The sequence below is a fragment of the Urtica dioica genome, chromosome 3 (assembly GCF_054948205.1).
Source record: "Urtica dioica subsp. dioica isolate 48M chromosome 3, U.dioica_male_clone48M_v1_H2, whole genome shotgun sequence".
Taxonomy (NCBI): domain Eukaryota; kingdom Viridiplantae; phylum Streptophyta; class Magnoliopsida; order Rosales; family Urticaceae; genus Urtica; species Urtica dioica.
The window spans coordinates 48,533,867-48,549,980 of record NC_142758.1 but is presented as its reverse complement, the minus strand read 5'-3'; the positions used below and the strand labels follow the sequence as shown (position 1 = coordinate 48,549,980).

Below are 16,114 nucleotides of genomic sequence, written 5' to 3'. Positions count from 1 at the left end.
TCTAAACATCACAACTTTATTTCCAAGCACCAGATATTGTAATATCACACCATTACACAAACTTAATAAGTGTCCTGAGCACACTTAGCATCCCAAATTTATTCTTAAAGCACCAAGTACTGAAACTCCAGTTACACCTTAAATAAAACCAGGCACAGAGGACTTGACTTCAAACCAAACCAGAGAAATCACATTTCATTTCGAAAACCAAACACCAAAGCAGAGAAATAATCACCGCGTCTATGGATTCTTCTTGCGGCAAACATCGCCTTCGCAGACATAACCCTCTGCCGTCTTTGCCTCTTCTTCTTCTTCTTCTTCGTTCACTTCCTCGATCTTCTTCTCCAGAGCACACTTTGGGTGGAGATCGAAATCGCACTCCTTGCAGTAAAAAGACCATCCGGTCCCCGAACCATCGCACGAGTCGCAGAGGTAGCCTCGACGGCTAGTGAGAACAAGCTCGTGTTCCTCGTGGAGATCGTGCTTCAGCTTCTCAGGCCACCCCTTTACCATCTCTTCCTCTTCCTCCGCGAGACGCTTCAATCGTTCCTCCGTGAACGGATACGCGTCGGAGCCGTGGGCGCTAATGAGGTCCCGGGCCTCCGTCGTGACCGTACGGCCCGACTGACCGATGACCACGGCCGTCGGGATGCCTCGGACTTCGAATTTTTTGTTGAGGAATTTCTTCCTTTCATCTCCGTAAGGAAGGGCTAGCCACGGCATCTCGGAGTAGTACTCGTCAAACGAGGCCTCATCTTTGTCGCACGACACGAATATCACTTCGAACGCGCTGTCTTTCGCTTTGATGGCTTGGTATGCCGCGACAAGATTGGGTGTGAAGTTACGGCATGGCCGGCACCAGTGAGCCGAGAAATAGATCAGTATGTTCTTCCCGACGAGTTCAGACACCGGAACCTAATCGAAATCAAGAAAAATACGTTGAGTGTTGAGAAAGAATCCCAAGGTTATTTTGTCAAAACTAATAAACAATTGTACTTGTTCATGCTTAAGTCACTTTTTCTTTTCGATTCGATGTGAGATCAAAAATATTCTAATTTTTCGTACCTTGGAACCATCTTTTCCGATCACAAAGTCTTTATCTCCAGAGACCAGCAGCGTCTCCAACGTCTGCGATTCCTGTTTCGCTTTCTCAATCGCGGCGAGCTCGTCCATCTTCTCTTTCGAAAAAGGGTAGGCATTGATACCGTGCTCTTCAACAGTCTCGGCTACATCGGTGCTCACAGTCTTACCATCCGGGCCCAATATAACCAGCGTCGGAATGGTCTCGAGCTCGAAGTATTTCAGAAGTTTCTCACATGCTTTGTCTTGAAACGGCAAACCCAACCACGGCGCAACCTCTAAACCCTTTTTGTAATCTTCCTCTTCCTGGTCCAAAGACACCGAAACAACCTCAAAGCTCTCACCTTTCTCCTTTAACTTGCCGTAAATATCGGCAAGCGCGGCGGTGAATTCAACGCACGGAGGGTAAGCATTCTCCGTGAAATATATCCCCACCAACTTTCCTTCAAGCTCGGAGATGGGAACCCGTTTCAGATCCTTCGAGACCACGTAATCCCTTGAGCCAGAGACCAAAACCGAGCTCAGGGTTTGGTTCCTCTTAGCTTCCTCTTCTCGCTCTCTCAGGAAATCGAGCCTCTCTTCGGTAAACGGGTAACCGTCAAGGCCGTGCTCCGTCACGATCTCTGTCCCGTCCTCGGTTGTAACTTTTCCGTCAGAACCGAGTATCACGAGATTTGGAATTTCCTGCACTTCGAACAGCTCGACCAGTCGTTTCCGAGTCTCTAAGTCGGAGAATGGAACGGCGAACCATGGCATTTTAGAGAAATATTCCTTGAACGACTCGTCGTCGCTATGGTCAGAGACAAAGACCACTTCAAAATCGCCTTTCGGAGCGATTTCTTGGTATAATTTGATCAGTTTCGGAGTAAAACTGCGACAATGACCGCACCAAGATGTCGAGAAATATATCCCCACAGTCTTGCCTTTCAAGCTACCGATTTCAACCTGAGAGCACGTGAACAAGAACACATATACTTTTAAAAAGCTGTTCAGTTTAATGAAGAGAAAAATGAGCAATTCGATCACTACGGAGTAGAAATTGAATTATCTTTCTATTGATCACAAGTACTGATTTCATAATAAGCTGCAGAAATTAAAACAGTTATTTCCTAATTCTCCACCGTACGAATCAAAACCAAGATCTATTAGTTAAAATTTAAATGACAAAAATTAAAATTCCAGCAACATTACATTCGAACCACGCTGCTATAAACACCAAGTAGAACAGAAAAATTCACGTTTCTAAACACAACGCGACAAGGAAAAGATAAGATTTAGATCTAACGACCATCGAAACAACATAACAGAGAAAAATGAAACGCGATCGAGAGAATCGAACCTGATCGCCGTTGTTACGGACAAGGAAGCTCCTCTCGGCGGAGGAAAAGAGCGTCGACAGGTCGTGAGTAACTCCGTTAACATCGCCATCAGCCATCACTGTAGATGTTGAAAACTCAAGGCCTGCTTCGTTCTTCTTCTCCAGAGCACACTTTGGGTGGAGATCGAAATCGCACTCCTTGCAGTAAAAAGACCATCCGGTCCCCGAACCATCGCACGAGTCGCAGAGGTAGCCTCGACGGCTAGTGAGAACAAGCTCGTGTTCCTCGTGGAGATCGTGCTTCAGCTTCTCAGGCCACCCCTTTACCATCTCTTCCTCTTCCTCCGCGAGACGCTTCAATCGTTCCTCCGTGAACGGATACGCGTCGGAGCCGTGGGCGCTAATGAGGTCCCGGGCCTCCGTCGTGACCGTACGGCCCGACTGACCGATGACCACGGCCGTCGGGATGCCTCGGACTTCGAATTTTTTGTTGAGGAATTTCTTCCTTTCATCTCCGTAAGGAAGGGCTAGCCACGGCATCTCGGAGTAGTACTCGTCAAACGAGGCCTCATCTTTGTCGCACGACACGAATATCACTTCGAACGCGCTGTCTTTCGCTTTGATGGCTTGGTATGCCGCGACAAGATTGGGTGTGAAGTTACGGCATGGCCGGCACCAGTGAGCCGAGAAATAGATCAGTATGTTCTTCCCGACGAGTTCAGACACCGGAACCTAATCGAAATCAAGAAAAATACGTTGAGTGTTGAGAAAGAATCCCAAGGTTATTTTGTCAAAACTAATAAACAATTGTACTTGTTCATGCTTAAGTCACTTTTTCTTTTCGATTCGATGTGAGATCAAAAATATTCTAATTTTTCGTACCTTGGAACCATCTTTTCCGATCACAAAGTCTTTATCTCCAGAGACCAGCAGCGTCTCCAACGTCTGCGATTCCTGTTTCGCTTTCTCAATCGCGGCGAGCTCGTCCATCTTCTCTTTCGAAAAAGGGTAGGCATTGATACCGTGCTCTTCAACAGTCTCGGCTACATCGGTGCTCACAGTCTTACCATCCGGGCCCAATATAACCAGCGTCGGAATGGTCTCGAGCTCGAAGTATTTCAGAAGTTTCTCACATGCTTTGTCTTGAAACGGCAAACCCAACCACGGCGCAACCTCTAAACCCTTTTTGTAATCTTCCTCTTCCTGGTCCAAAGACACCGAAACAACCTCAAAGCTCTCACCTTTCTCCTTTAACTTGCCGTAAATATCGGCAAGCGCGGCGGTGAATTCAACGCACGGAGGGTAAGCATTCTCCGTGAAATATATCCCCACCAACTTTCCTTCAAGCTCGGAGATGGGAACCCGTTTCAGATCCTTCGAGACCACGTAATCCCTTGAGCCAGAGACCAAAACCGAGCTCAGGGTTTGGTTCCTCTTAGCTTCCTCTTCTCGCTCTCTCAGGAAATCGAGCCTCTCTTCGGTAAACGGGTAACCGTCAAGGCCGTGCTCCGTCACGATCTCTGTCCCGTCCTCGGTTGTAACTTTTCCGTCAGAACCGAGTATCACGAGATTTGGAATTTCCTGCACTTCGAACAGCTCGACCAGTCGTTTCCGAGTCTCTAAGTCGGAGAATGGAACGGCGAACCATGGCATTTTAGAGAAATATTCCTTGAACGACTCGTCGTCGCTATGGTCAGAGACAAAGACCACTTCAAAATCGCCTTTCGGAGCGATTTCTTGGTATAATTTGATCAGTTTCGGAGTAAAACTGCGACAATGACCGCACCAAGATGTCGAGAAATATATCCCCACAGTCTTGCCTTTCAAGCTACCGATTTCAACCTGAGAGCACGTGAACAAGAACACATATACTTTTAAAAAGCTGTTCAGTTTAATGAAGAGAAAAATGAGCAATTCGATCACTACGGAGTAGAAATTGAATTATCTTTCTATTGATCACAAGTACTGATTTCATAATAAGCTGCAGAAATTAAAACAGTTATTTCCTAATTCTCCACCGTACGAATCAAAACCAAGATCTATTAGTTAAAATTTAAATGACAAAAATTAAAATTCCAGCAACATTACATTCGAACCACGCTGCTATAAACACCAAGTAGAACAGAAAAATTCACGTTTCTAAACACAACGCGACAAGGAAAAGATAAGATTTAGATCTAACGACCATCGAAACAACATAACAGAGAAAAATGAAACGCGATCGAGAGAATCGAACCTGATCGCCGTTGTTACGGACAAGGAAGCTCCTCTCGGCGGAGGAAAAGAGCGTCGACAGGTCGTGAGTAACTCCGTTAACATCGCCATCAGCCATCACTGTAGATGTTGAAAACTCAAGGCCTGCTTCGTTCTTCTTCTCCAGAGCACACTTTGGGTGGAGATCGAAATCGCACTCCTTGCAGTAAAAAGACCATCCGGTCCCCGAACCATCGCACGAGTCGCAGAGGTAGCCTCGACGGCTAGTGAGAACAAGCTCGTGTTCCTCGTGGAGATCGTGCTTCAGCTTCTCAGGCCACCCCTTTACCATCTCTTCCTCTTCCTCCGCGAGACGCTTCAATCGTTCCTCCGTGAACGGATACGCGTCGGAGCCGTGGGCGCTAATGAGGTCCCGGGCCTCCGTCGTGACCGTACGGCCCGACTGACCGATGACCACGGCCGTCGGGATGCCTCGGACTTCGAATTTTTTGTTGAGGAATTTCTTCCTTTCATCTCCGTAAGGAAGGGCTAGCCACGGCATCTCGGAGTAGTACTCGTCAAACGAGGCCTCATCTTTGTCGCACGACACGAATATCACTTCGAACGCGCTGTCTTTCGCTTTGATGGCTTGGTATGCCGCGACAAGATTGGGTGTGAAGTTACGGCATGGCCGGCACCAGTGAGCCGAGAAATAGATCAGTATGTTCTTCCCGACGAGTTCAGACACCGGAACCTAATCGAAATCAAGAAAAATACGTTGAGTGTTGAGAAAGAATCCCAAGGTTATTTTGTCAAAACTAATAAACAATTGTACTTGTTCATGCTTAAGTCACTTTTTCTTTTCGATTCGATGTGAGATCAAAAATATTCTAATTTTTCGTACCTTGGAACCATCTTTTCCGATCACAAAGTCTTTATCTCCAGAGACCAGCAGCGTCTCCAACGTCTGCGATTCCTGTTTCGCTTTCTCAATCGCGGCGAGCTCGTCCATCTTCTCTTTCGAAAAAGGGTAGGCATTGATACCGTGCTCTTCAACAGTCTCGGCTACATCGGTGCTCACAGTCTTACCATCCGGGCCCAATATAACCAGCGTCGGAATGGTCTCGAGCTCGAAGTATTTCAGAAGTTTCTCACATGCTTTGTCTTGAAACGGCAAACCCAACCACGGCGCAACCTCTAAACCCTTTTTGTAATCTTCCTCTTCCTGGTCCAAAGACACCGAAACAACCTCAAAGCTCTCACCTTTCTCCTTTAACTTGCCGTAAATATCGGCAAGCGCGGCGGTGAATTCAACGCACGGAGGGTAAGCATTCTCCGTGAAATATATCCCCACCAACTTTCCTTCAAGCTCGGAGATGGGAACCCGTTTCAGATCCTTCGAGACCACGTAATCCCTTGAGCCAGAGACCAAAACCGAGCTCAGGGTTTGGTTCCTCTTAGCTTCCTCTTCTCGCTCTCTCAGGAAATCGAGCCTCTCTTCGGTAAACGGGTAACCGTCAAGGCCGTGCTCCGTCACGATCTCTGTCCCGTCCTCGGTTGTAACTTTTCCGTCAGAACCGAGTATCACGAGATTTGGAATTTCCTGCACTTCGAACAGCTCGACCAGTCGTTTCCGAGTCTCTAAGTCGGAGAATGGAACGGCGAACCATGGCATTTTAGAGAAATATTCCTTGAACGACTCGTCGTCGCTATGGTCAGAGACAAAGACCACTTCAAAATCGCCTTTCGGAGCGATTTCTTGGTATAATTTGATCAGTTTCGGAGTAAAACTGCGACAATGACCGCACCAAGATGTCGAGAAATATATCCCCACAGTCTTGCCTTTCAAGCTACCGATTTCAACCTGAGAGCACGTGAACAAGAACACATATACTTTTAAAAAGCTGTTCAGTTTAATGAAGAGAAAAATGAGCAATTCGATCACTACGGAGTAGAAATTGAATTATCTTTCTATTGATCACAAGTACTGATTTCATAATAAGCTGCAGAAATTAAAACAGTTATTTCCTAATTCTCCACCGTACGAATCAAAACCAAGATCTATTAGTTAAAATTTAAATGACAAAAATTAAAATTCCAGCAACATTACATTCGAACCACGCTGCTATAAACACCAAGTAGAACAGAAAAATTCACGTTTCTAAACACAACGCGACAAGGAAAAGATAAGATTTAGATCTAACGACCATCGAAACAACATAACAGAGAAAAATGAAACGCGATCGAGAGAATCGAACCTGATCGCCGTTGTTACGGACAAGGAAGCTCCTCTCGGCGGAGGAAAAGAGCGTCGACAGGTCGTGAGTAACTCCGTTAACATCGCCATCAGCCATCACTGTAGATGTTGAAAACTCAAGGCCTGCTTCGTTCTTCTTCTCCAGAGCACACTTTGGGTGGAGATCGAAATCGCACTCCTTGCAGTAAAAAGACCATCCGGTCCCCGAACCATCGCACGAGTCGCAGAGGTAGCCTCGACGGCTAGTGAGAACAAGCTCGTGTTCCTCGTGGAGATCGTGCTTCAGCTTCTCAGGCCACCCCTTTACCATCTCTTCCTCTTCCTCCGCGAGACGCTTCAATCGTTCCTCCGTGAACGGATACGCGTCGGAGCCGTGGGCGCTAATGAGGTCCCGGGCCTCCGTCGTGACCGTACGGCCCGACTGACCGATGACCACGGCCGTCGGGATGCCTCGGACTTCGAATTTTTTGTTGAGGAATTTCTTCCTTTCATCTCCGTAAGGAAGGGCTAGCCACGGCATCTCGGAGTAGTACTCGTCAAACGAGGCCTCATCTTTGTCGCACGACACGAATATCACTTCGAACGCGCTGTCTTTCGCTTTGATGGCTTGGTATGCCGCGACAAGATTGGGTGTGAAGTTACGGCATGGCCGGCACCAGTGAGCCGAGAAATAGATCAGTATGTTCTTCCCGACGAGTTCAGACACCGGAACCTAATCGAAATCTAGAAAAATGTGTTAAGAGTGTCGAGCAAAAAATACTAGGGTTTTTGTCAAAACTATTCAACAATTATATGTGTTCCTGCTAAGTCACTTTATCTTTCCGATTTGATGTGGGATAAATTTTGAATGAACAAGAATAAAAACACTTATAATTTTATTTTCGTACCTTGGAACCATCTTTTCCGATCACAAAGTCCTTATCTCCAGAGACCAGCAGCGACTCCAACGTCTGCGATTCCTGTTTCGCTTTCTCAATCGCGGCGAGCTCGTCCATCTTCTCTTTCGAAAAAGGGTAGGCATTGATACCGTGCTCTTCAACAGTCTCGGCTACATTGGTGCTCACAGTCTTACCATCCGGGCCCAATATAACCAGCGTCGGAATGGTCTCGAGCTCGAAGTATTTCGGAAGTTTCTCATATGCTTTGTCTTGAAACGTCATACCCAACCACGGCGCAACCTCTAAACCCTTTTTGTAATTTTCCTCTTCGCGGTCCAAAGACACCAAGACAACCTCAAAGCTCTCACCGTTCTCCTTGAGCTTGTTGTAAAATTCAACGAGCGTGGCGGTGAATTCAACGCACGGAGGGTAACTGTTCGCCGAGAAATAAATCCCTACCATCTTTCCTTCGAGCTCGGAAATCGGAACCCGTTTCAGATCCTTCGAGACCACGTAATCCCTTGAGCCAGAGACCAAAACCGAGCTCAGGGTTTGGTTCCTCTTAGCTTCCTCTTCTTGTTCTTTCAGGAAAGCGAGCCTCTCTTGGGTAAACGGGTAACCATTAACGCCGTGTTCTATCACGATCGCCGTCCCCTCCTTGGTCGCGACTTTTCCATCGGAGCCAAGTATTACGACATTCGGAATTCCCTGCACTTTGAACAGCTCGTTCAATCGCTTTCGTGTCTCCGAGTCGGAAAACGGAATGGCAAGCCATGGCATTTGGGAGAAGTATTCCTTGAAGGACTCGTCGTCTCTGTCTCCGGAGACAAAGACCACTTCGAACTCGCCTTTCGGAGCGACTTCTTGGTATAACTCGATCAGTTTCGGGGTGAAACGGCGACAAGGACCGCACCAAGATGCCGAGAAATATATCCCCACAGTCTTGCCTTTCAAGCTACCGATTTCAACCTGGCAACACATGAACAAGAACACACAACCTTTTTTTAATATGAAGCCTTTTCATAAGCTGTTCAGTTTTTAATACATGAGAGAAAAATGAGCATCCTGAGAAATCTGATCAAATAGTTGGAAAAAAAAAATTACTGATCACTACAGAGTAGAAATTGACTTTTCATTTGATTGAATAAAATACTAATAGTAGTCAGAAATTAAAAAAGGATTTCCCGATTCTCCACCGTACGAATCAAAATCAAGACCATGTTAAAAAATTAATTGATATAAATTAAAAATTCCAGCCATATTACATTCGAACCACTTATATATATATATATATATATATATAGGTTAGCAAGATTCTCTCTCTCTCTCTCTCTCTCTCTCTCTCTCTCATTTCATATCAGAGGCAACCGAAAATCAGAAATGAAATGCAACAAAGGAAAGGAAACGCAATCGGAAAAATCAGGAGAGAATCGAACCTGATCGCCATTATTACGGACGAGGAAGCTCCTCTCGGCGGAGGAAAAGAGCGTCGACAGGTCGTGAGAAACGCCGTTGACTTCGCCGTCAGCCATCGCTGTAGATATTGAAAACTCGAGGACTTCTTAGTTATGTATGATTAAATATATATTTGTTGTAATCACTTAGTGCGAATGTGACTGTGCGTGAGTCTTATGTATATATAAAATATAAATACTCTTTAAATAAAAGGACAAGTTAGATGACGTTTCAGCTTTGTCGTCATCTTCCTTGGTCGGCACGCCAAGTTCTCCTGGGCCTTCACTGTACTATTTGTTCATTTAACCCAATATTTCGTCCATTTTAAATTAATGGGGGTTATGGGCAATGTGGACCATGACGAACTCCTTCACTAGATCCGATCAGTTCATTTTGATGATGAAAATCAGAACTCCGACCCAAGCGTCGCCTCATAAGCTCGAAACGAAGGCATTAATGTAGATCAGATATTGAGTGAAAACGTTGGTTAGACTTTGCATGGATCATCAGATGATAGACGAGGTCCCGATAGCGGTGACGATGGAGGAGGTGGTGGCTTTTGTGCTAATTACGACGTTGGTGGTGCTAGTGGTGGAGGTTAACCTTATGATAATTGGACTATGGAACAAGGTTATCAAGCGGCAGAAGATGAAGATCATGGGGTACTGCGTCAAAAATATGGCAGGTTAGTGTGTAAAATGTTTAAAGATCTCAAACAATGTGTGTGTGTATATATATATATATATATATATATATATATATATATATATATATATATATTTAATATGAAAAGTAATATATTACATATTTCACAGGCTCAGAGAATACTTCGACTTTGAGATCGGGTCATATTACGACGTTGGAATACAGAGAGGAATGGCGCACTACATGTCCTCTGGTAGTGACTATTGTGGTAGAACACAACCAGGAATAGGATCGTATGTCTTCTGATAGTGACTACGACGCCGATCACTTGATGTCTCAATTTGAAACTATGTCATTCACTACATCAGACACATAAAGTGACGGTCCATATACTTTGTCAGTCTTAGCATTATCCTAATTCAATAGGAGTACCACAGCCACATGTTAATCCGCAAAGAAGTATGCGTCGTACTTTTGGTGTATGCGTAGATCGATTCGATGCCGAGCATATTATAGCATGTGTACCAGGATGTCCACTCATAAGTGATGTCGTGGGGTATGATCAAGTGGACTACGACAGACATGTTCAAAATTTCCAACAATCGTTCAACGGACATTTCACATGGTGCCAATATTGCAAGCTTCAAAAATATCAACCGAGATTTATCCAACTGAGCCATTCATCATGATTTTATTGATGCATTTCATTTTCTATTTTAGCTATATGTGTGTGGAACATCTTTATTTGACGATGATATGCAATGTTGTGGTTTGACTATAACACTTATTATTCCCTTCTTCGATACATTTTGTGGTGTGACTTTAAGTGTGGAACATCTATATTTGATGTACATAATTTTTATTGTTGTAAATTTATTTACATGTGTTTATGTATTAGTTTATTTTACAACATTATTTCCGCTCGATTTTCCATCTGCATGTCATATTTCCATCAAAAACGCCATTTGAAAACGACAAATTAGTTGCCTTTTCCACATTTTTTTTTCTATTCGATTATCTGTCGACTTGTCGATTTTTCGTAAATCACGAGGCTCGAAAATTGCATCTCGAACCTTGATTTTAATTGGGATGGAAAATGATAAAATTACCGGTATTTAACATGGGAACTTACGTAACTAGTAAGCAATGGTCATTCCCAAAAGAGAAATATCAACAATAGACCTCTTACTTGCAAAATATTCAAAAATAGAATTTTTACCAAATAACAGACATAAATACCTTTTCAAAGCATTCGAACAATATTTTTTTTAACTCTCATTGAAAATATTAAAATTCATCGAATTTTATAATGTATCGTAATCTATTAGAATTAATCAACACTAAGGTAAATAGAGCAAACAACGACTACAAAAAGAATAGTTGTTGCTTTTTATTCGTATAAATTCTGAAAAATATGATAAAATACAACGAATTACGATGACATTCAAAGGTGATCATAATTCATCGTAATGCATCGTATTTGATTGTATTTTTTTGGGATTTATTTGAATAAAAAGCAACGACGACTCTTTTTGTAGTCGTTGCTAAAGAGAGTTGATGTTTGCTCTCTTTACCTTAATTTTTTTTAATTTCAGTAAATTACGATGAAATTTAACATTTTCTTTAATGGTAAGAGTTTAAAATATTTTTTTAAAATTAACTTTAAATGCCTTGAAAAATATTTTTGTCCAATTTGGGTCAAAAATATATTTTCAGATCATTTGCAAGTAACAAGTACATTCTTATATTTCTTAAATTATTAAGTCTACGAAATTTCTCCTTCCCAAACTACCTCAACTTTGAAACCATTTATTTATTATTTTTCATTTGTGAACGGCATTTGCTGCGTTGAATTACCACTTTGAAACCTACCCGTACTGAGTTAAATATCAAGATTATTCTCTTTAGATTATAATTAATATCTTCTACAAAAATCAAACTCACCTTTATTGTTTCGTAAATGAAAAAAAGGGAAATGTAAGATTGTTTAGTAAACTTGGAGCCAAACAGCCCTGGAAATACAAACGGGAAAGACCTTGAACTTACTAAACATCACAACTTTATTTCCAAGCACCAGATATTGTAATATCACACCATTACACAAACTTAATACGTGTCCTGAGCACACTTAGCATCACAAATTTATTCTTAAAGCACAAAGTACTGAAACTCCAGTTACACCTTAAATAAAACCAGGCACAGAGGACTTGACTTCAAACCAAACCAGAGAAATCACATTTCATTTCGAAAACCAAACAACAAAGCAGAGAAATAATCACCGCGTCTATGGATTCTTCTTGCGGCAAACATCGCCTTCGCAGACATAACCCTTTGCCGTCTTTGCCTCTTCTTCTTCTTCTTCTTCTTCTTCTTCTTCTTCTTTCACTTCCTCGTTCTTCTTCTCCAAAGCACATTTTGGATGGAGATCAAAATCGCACTCCTTGCAGTAAAAAGACCATCCAGTCCCCGAGTCATCGCACGAGTCGCAGATGTAGCCTCCACGGCTAGTGAGAACAAGCTCGTGTTCCTCGTGGAGATCGTGCTTCAGCTTCTCAGGCCACCCCTTTACCATCTCTTCCTCTTCTTCCGCGAGACGCTTCAAGCGTTCCTCCGTGAACGGGTACGCGTCGGAACCGTGGGCGATAATGAGGTCCCGGGCCTCCGTCGTGACCGTACGGCCCGACTGACCGATGGCCACGGCCGTCGGGATGCCTTGGACTTTGAATTTTTTGTTGAGGAATTTCTTCCTTTCATCTCCGTAAGGAATGGCTAGCCACGGCATCTCGGAGTAGTACTCGTCAAACGAAGCTTGATCTCTGTCGCTCGACACGAATATCACTTCGAACGCACTGTCTTTCGCCTTGATGGCTTGGTATGCCTCGACAAGCTTGGGTGTGAAGCCACGGCATGGCGGGCACCAGTGAGCCGAGAAATAGATCAGTATGTTCTTCCCGACGAGTTCAGACACCGGAACCTAATCGAAATCAAGAAAAATACGTTGAGTGTTGAGAAAGAATCCCAAGGTTATTTTGTCAAAACTAATCAACAATTATACTTGTTCATGCTTGAGTCACTCTATCTTTTCAGTTCGATGTGGGATCAATTTTGAATGAACAAGAATAAAAACACTTATAATTTTATTTTTCGTACCTTGGAACCATCTTTTCCGATCACAAAGTCCTTATCTCCAGAGACCAGCAGCGACTCCAACGTCTGCGATTCCTGTTTCGATTTCTCGATCGCGGCGAGCTCGTCCATCTTCTCTTTCGAAAAAGGGTAGGCATCGATACCGTGTTCTTCAACAGTCTCGGCTACATTGGTGCTCACAGTCTTACCATCCGGGCCCAGTATAACCAGCGTCGGAATGGTCTCGAGCTCGAAGTATTTCGGAAGTTTCTCACATGCTTTGTCTTGAAACGGCAAACCCAACCACGGCGCAACCTCTAAACCCTTTTTGTAATCTTCCTCTTCGCGGTCCAAAGACACCGAGACAACCTCAAAGCTCTCACCTTTCTCCTTGAGCTTGTTGTAAAATTCAACGAGCGTGGCGGTGAATTCAACGCACGGAGGGAAAGCGTTCGCCGTGAAATATATCCCCACCATCTTTCCTTCGAGCTCGGAGATGGGAACCCGTTTCAGATCCTTCGAGACCACGTAATCCCTTGAGCCAGAGACCAAAACCGAGCTCAGGGTTTGGTTCCTCTTAGCTTCCTCTTCTCGCTCTCTCAGGAAATCGAGCCTCTCTTGGGTAAACGGGTAACCGTCAACGCCGTGCTCCGTCACGATCTCTGTCCCGTCCTCGGTCGCGACTTTTCCATCGGAGCCGAGTATCACAAGATTTGGAATTCCCTGCACTTCGAACAGCTCGTCCAGTCGTTTCCGAGTCTCTGAGTCGGAGAACGGAACGGAGAGCCACGGCATTTTGGAGAAATATTTCTTGAACGACTCGTCATCTCTATCGGCAGAGACAAAGACCACTTCGAAATCGCCTTTCGGAGCGATTTCTTGGTATAATTTGATCAGTTTCGGGGTGAAACTGCGACAAGGACCGCACCAAGATGCCGAGAAATATATCCCCACAGTCTTGCCTTTCAAGCTACCGATTTCAACCTGACAACACATGAACAAGAACACAAACTTTTAAAAAGCTGTTCAGTTTAATGAAGAGAAAAATGGGCAATTTGATCACTACGGAGTAGAAATTGAATCATCTTTCGATTGATCACAAGTACTGATTTCATAATAAGCTTCAGAAATTAAAACAGTTATTTCCCGATTCTCCGCCGTACGAATCAAAACCAAGATCTATTAGTTAAAATTTAAACGACAAGAATTAAAATTCCAGCAACATTACATTCGAACCACGCTTCTATAAACATCAAGTAGAACTGAAAAATTCACGTTTCTAAACACAACGCGACAATGAAAAGATACGATTTAGACCTAACGACCATCGAAACAAGATAACAGAGAAAAACGAAACGCGATCGAGAGAATCGAACCTGATCGCCGTTGTTACGGACGAGGAAGCTCCTCTCGGCGGAGGAAAAGAGCGTCGACAGGTCGTGAGTAACTCCGTTAACATCGCCGTCAGCCATCACTGTAGATGTTGAAAACTCAAGGCCTGCTTGGCTATGTATGTATGTTTATTTGTTGTATTCACTTGGTGCAAATGTGACTGTGAGTGTGTTGTGTGTGAAGTCTTTGTATATATATATATATATATATATATATGCACGAACACGAAGACGAGGGTGAACAAGATTTTCACCGAGTTAGTCAATGTCATTAAATGCCAAGCTTAGTTGTTAAGCAAAAAAAACACGTTTCAGCTTGTCGTTATCTTGTCCTTGGTCGGCACGCTAACTTCTCATGGGCTTCGGCGAACTATGTACTTTAGGCCCAATTTCTCAATAGATAAATTACATCACTAACGTTTCTTTTGGAGTATTTTTTTTATTTATTTATTTATTTACTTCTTGTGATTTCAAGTTTTCAACGAAAATGTTGTTTTTCATATATTTTTTACACGATGATATTTTTCAATATATAATTTTAAATATATAAAATTTTCAATGGACATAATTAATATATGATTAAGTAGTCAATATACATATATAAAATATTAGAGTGCTTAATAAAATATCAATATACATTTGTTGAACGGTATACACATTTTGGGAAATGCCTCAACTACTAGTAATTTTGATAATTTTGGACCAAAATAATAGTAATTATATTTTTGAACACTTTTAATAGTAATTATAGACTTACAGGTCTACAATTAACAATTGTAAATATATAAGTCTACAGTTACCATTAAAAGTGTCAAAAAACATAATTACTATTATTTTTGTCCGAATTATAAAATTACTACTAATTGAGATCATTTCACTACACATTTTGAATGTGCATCAATACATCTATAGTACAATATAAAACAAAAATTAAACTGATAACAATGGTATAATAAACAAAACGATTAAATGAGAATAAAATTGATAAATAAAAAGTTATTATATTGTTTAGAATATTAACTTCTATTTTATAGTTGCAGACGTGTCTAAAAAACTTGTCTTTTTAGGCGGAGTAAGGACATAAAGAAAAAACGAGGTAATTCGGATAATTTTTACAGACATATTACTCTCGACAAATTAATATTGCAAATTTTTATTAATTTTTTTTTTTTACAACACTAGAATATCTTTATTTGCGAATTGGTGCGTACAACTTTGATTTTTGCGAAAATAGAATGCTTACTTTTTAGTCACGCGTTTGAAGTGAAAAATTGAAAACAATAATACTACCCGTTTGGTTATGTTTTCTATCTCTGTTTTCTGTTTTCTGATTCTAAATTCTAGAAAACAGTTTTAGAAAAACTGTTTGGTTATAAATTCAGAAAACAGAGTTAGAATCATGTTTCTGTTTTCTTTGAAATTTGTTTAGAAAACAGAAAACAATGAAAAGTTGTTTTCTATTTTATCTCTATACAATTGAATGAAAAACATAACCAAACAACATTTAAAATATTCTGAAACGTAATTCTAAATCTGTTTTTTAAATTTAAAAATTAGAATCAGAAAACAGAATTTAAAAACAGAAAATGAGTTTAGAAAACTAAACCAAATGGCCCCGACGTGTTTTCCTGAAAGATTCATATAGAACAAGATGGGCGTGTTTTACAACTCTCAATATATTTGTTAATATAATTTTTAATATAGTGGATCTTCACCTACTGAACTTTTATAAGAAACGTATCAATACGAAGAGGACAATCAAGAACAAAGG

General features: G+C 42.1%; 4 protein-coding genes across 4 annotated transcripts; all 4 read right to left on the bottom strand.

Annotated features, from left to right (window-relative positions):
• On the bottom strand, nt 1-2,721 carry LOC149403381 (putative nucleoredoxin 1). The gene is made up of 3 exons (XM_089609590.1): nt 2,420-2,721; nt 1,066-2,025; nt 1-915 (listed from the first exon to the last, which is right to left on the bottom strand). The coding sequence occupies exons 1-3, from the start codon at nt 2,513-2,515 to the stop codon at nt 241-243; spliced, it is 1,731 nt and encodes a 576-aa protein (XP_089465716.1). The 5' UTR covers nt 2,516-2,721; the 3' UTR covers nt 1-240.
• Nucleotides 2,515-7,151, bottom strand: LOC149403380 (putative nucleoredoxin 1). Its single transcript, XM_089608685.1, has 6 exons — nt 6,850-7,151; nt 5,496-6,455; nt 4,635-5,345; nt 3,281-4,240; nt 2,613-3,130; nt 2,515-2,569 (listed from the first exon to the last, which is right to left on the bottom strand). Exons 1-6 carry the CDS (start codon nt 6,943-6,945, stop codon nt 2,515-2,517), a joined length of 3,300 nt encoding a protein of 1,099 aa, XP_089464811.1. The 5' UTR covers nt 6,946-7,151.
• On the bottom strand, nt 7,152-9,258 carry LOC149403379 (putative nucleoredoxin 1). Its single transcript, XM_089608684.1, has 4 exons — nt 9,163-9,258; nt 7,736-8,695; nt 7,258-7,560; nt 7,152-7,166 (listed from the first exon to the last, which is right to left on the bottom strand). The coding sequence occupies exons 1-4, from the start codon at nt 9,256-9,258 to the stop codon at nt 7,152-7,154; spliced, it is 1,374 nt and encodes a 457-aa protein (XP_089464810.1).
• Nucleotides 9,259-11,794: 2,536 nt separating this feature from the next.
• Nucleotides 11,795-14,602, bottom strand: LOC149403378 (putative nucleoredoxin 1). Its single transcript, XM_089609020.1, has 3 exons — nt 14,329-14,602; nt 12,977-13,936; nt 11,795-12,800 (listed from the first exon to the last, which is right to left on the bottom strand). Exons 1-3 carry the CDS (start codon nt 14,422-14,424, stop codon nt 12,111-12,113), a joined length of 1,746 nt encoding a protein of 581 aa, XP_089465146.1. The 5' UTR covers nt 14,425-14,602; the 3' UTR covers nt 11,795-12,110.
• Between the last annotated feature and the right edge of the window lie 1,512 nt (nt 14,603-16,114).

Coding starts and splice junctions, on each gene's coding strand:
- LOC149403379 (XM_089608684.1), bottom strand. CDS start 9,258: ATGGCTGACGGCGAAGTCAACGGCGTTTCTCACGACCTGTCGACGCTC. Junction 8,696..9,162: donor TCCGTAATAATGGCGATCAG/GTTCGATTCTCT, acceptor ATGTGTTGCCAG/GTTGAAATCGGTAGCTTGAA. Junction 7,561..7,735: donor TCGGAAAAGATGGTTCCAAG/GTACGAAAATAA, acceptor GATTTCGATTAG/GTTCCGGTGTCTGAACTCGT.
- LOC149403380 (XM_089608685.1), bottom strand. CDS start 6,945: ATGGCTGATGGCGATGTTAACGGAGTTACTCACGACCTGTCGACGCTC. Junction 5,346..5,495: donor TCGGAAAAGATGGTTCCAAG/GTACGAAAAATT, acceptor GATTTCGATTAG/GTTCCGGTGTCTGAACTCGT. Junction 3,131..3,280: donor TCGGAAAAGATGGTTCCAAG/GTACGAAAAATT, acceptor GATTTCGATTAG/GTTCCGGTGTCTGAACTCGT.
- LOC149403378 (XM_089609020.1), bottom strand. CDS start 14,424: ATGGCTGACGGCGATGTTAACGGAGTTACTCACGACCTGTCGACGCTC. Junction 13,937..14,328: donor TCCGTAACAACGGCGATCAG/GTTCGATTCTCT, acceptor ATGTGTTGTCAG/GTTGAAATCGGTAGCTTGAA. Junction 12,801..12,976: donor TCGGAAAAGATGGTTCCAAG/GTACGAAAAATA, acceptor GATTTCGATTAG/GTTCCGGTGTCTGAACTCGT.
- LOC149403381 (XM_089609590.1), bottom strand. CDS start 2,515: ATGGCTGATGGCGATGTTAACGGAGTTACTCACGACCTGTCGACGCTC. Junction 2,026..2,419: donor TCCGTAACAACGGCGATCAG/GTTCGATTCTCT, acceptor ACGTGCTCTCAG/GTTGAAATCGGTAGCTTGAA. Junction 916..1,065: donor TCGGAAAAGATGGTTCCAAG/GTACGAAAAATT, acceptor GATTTCGATTAG/GTTCCGGTGTCTGAACTCGT.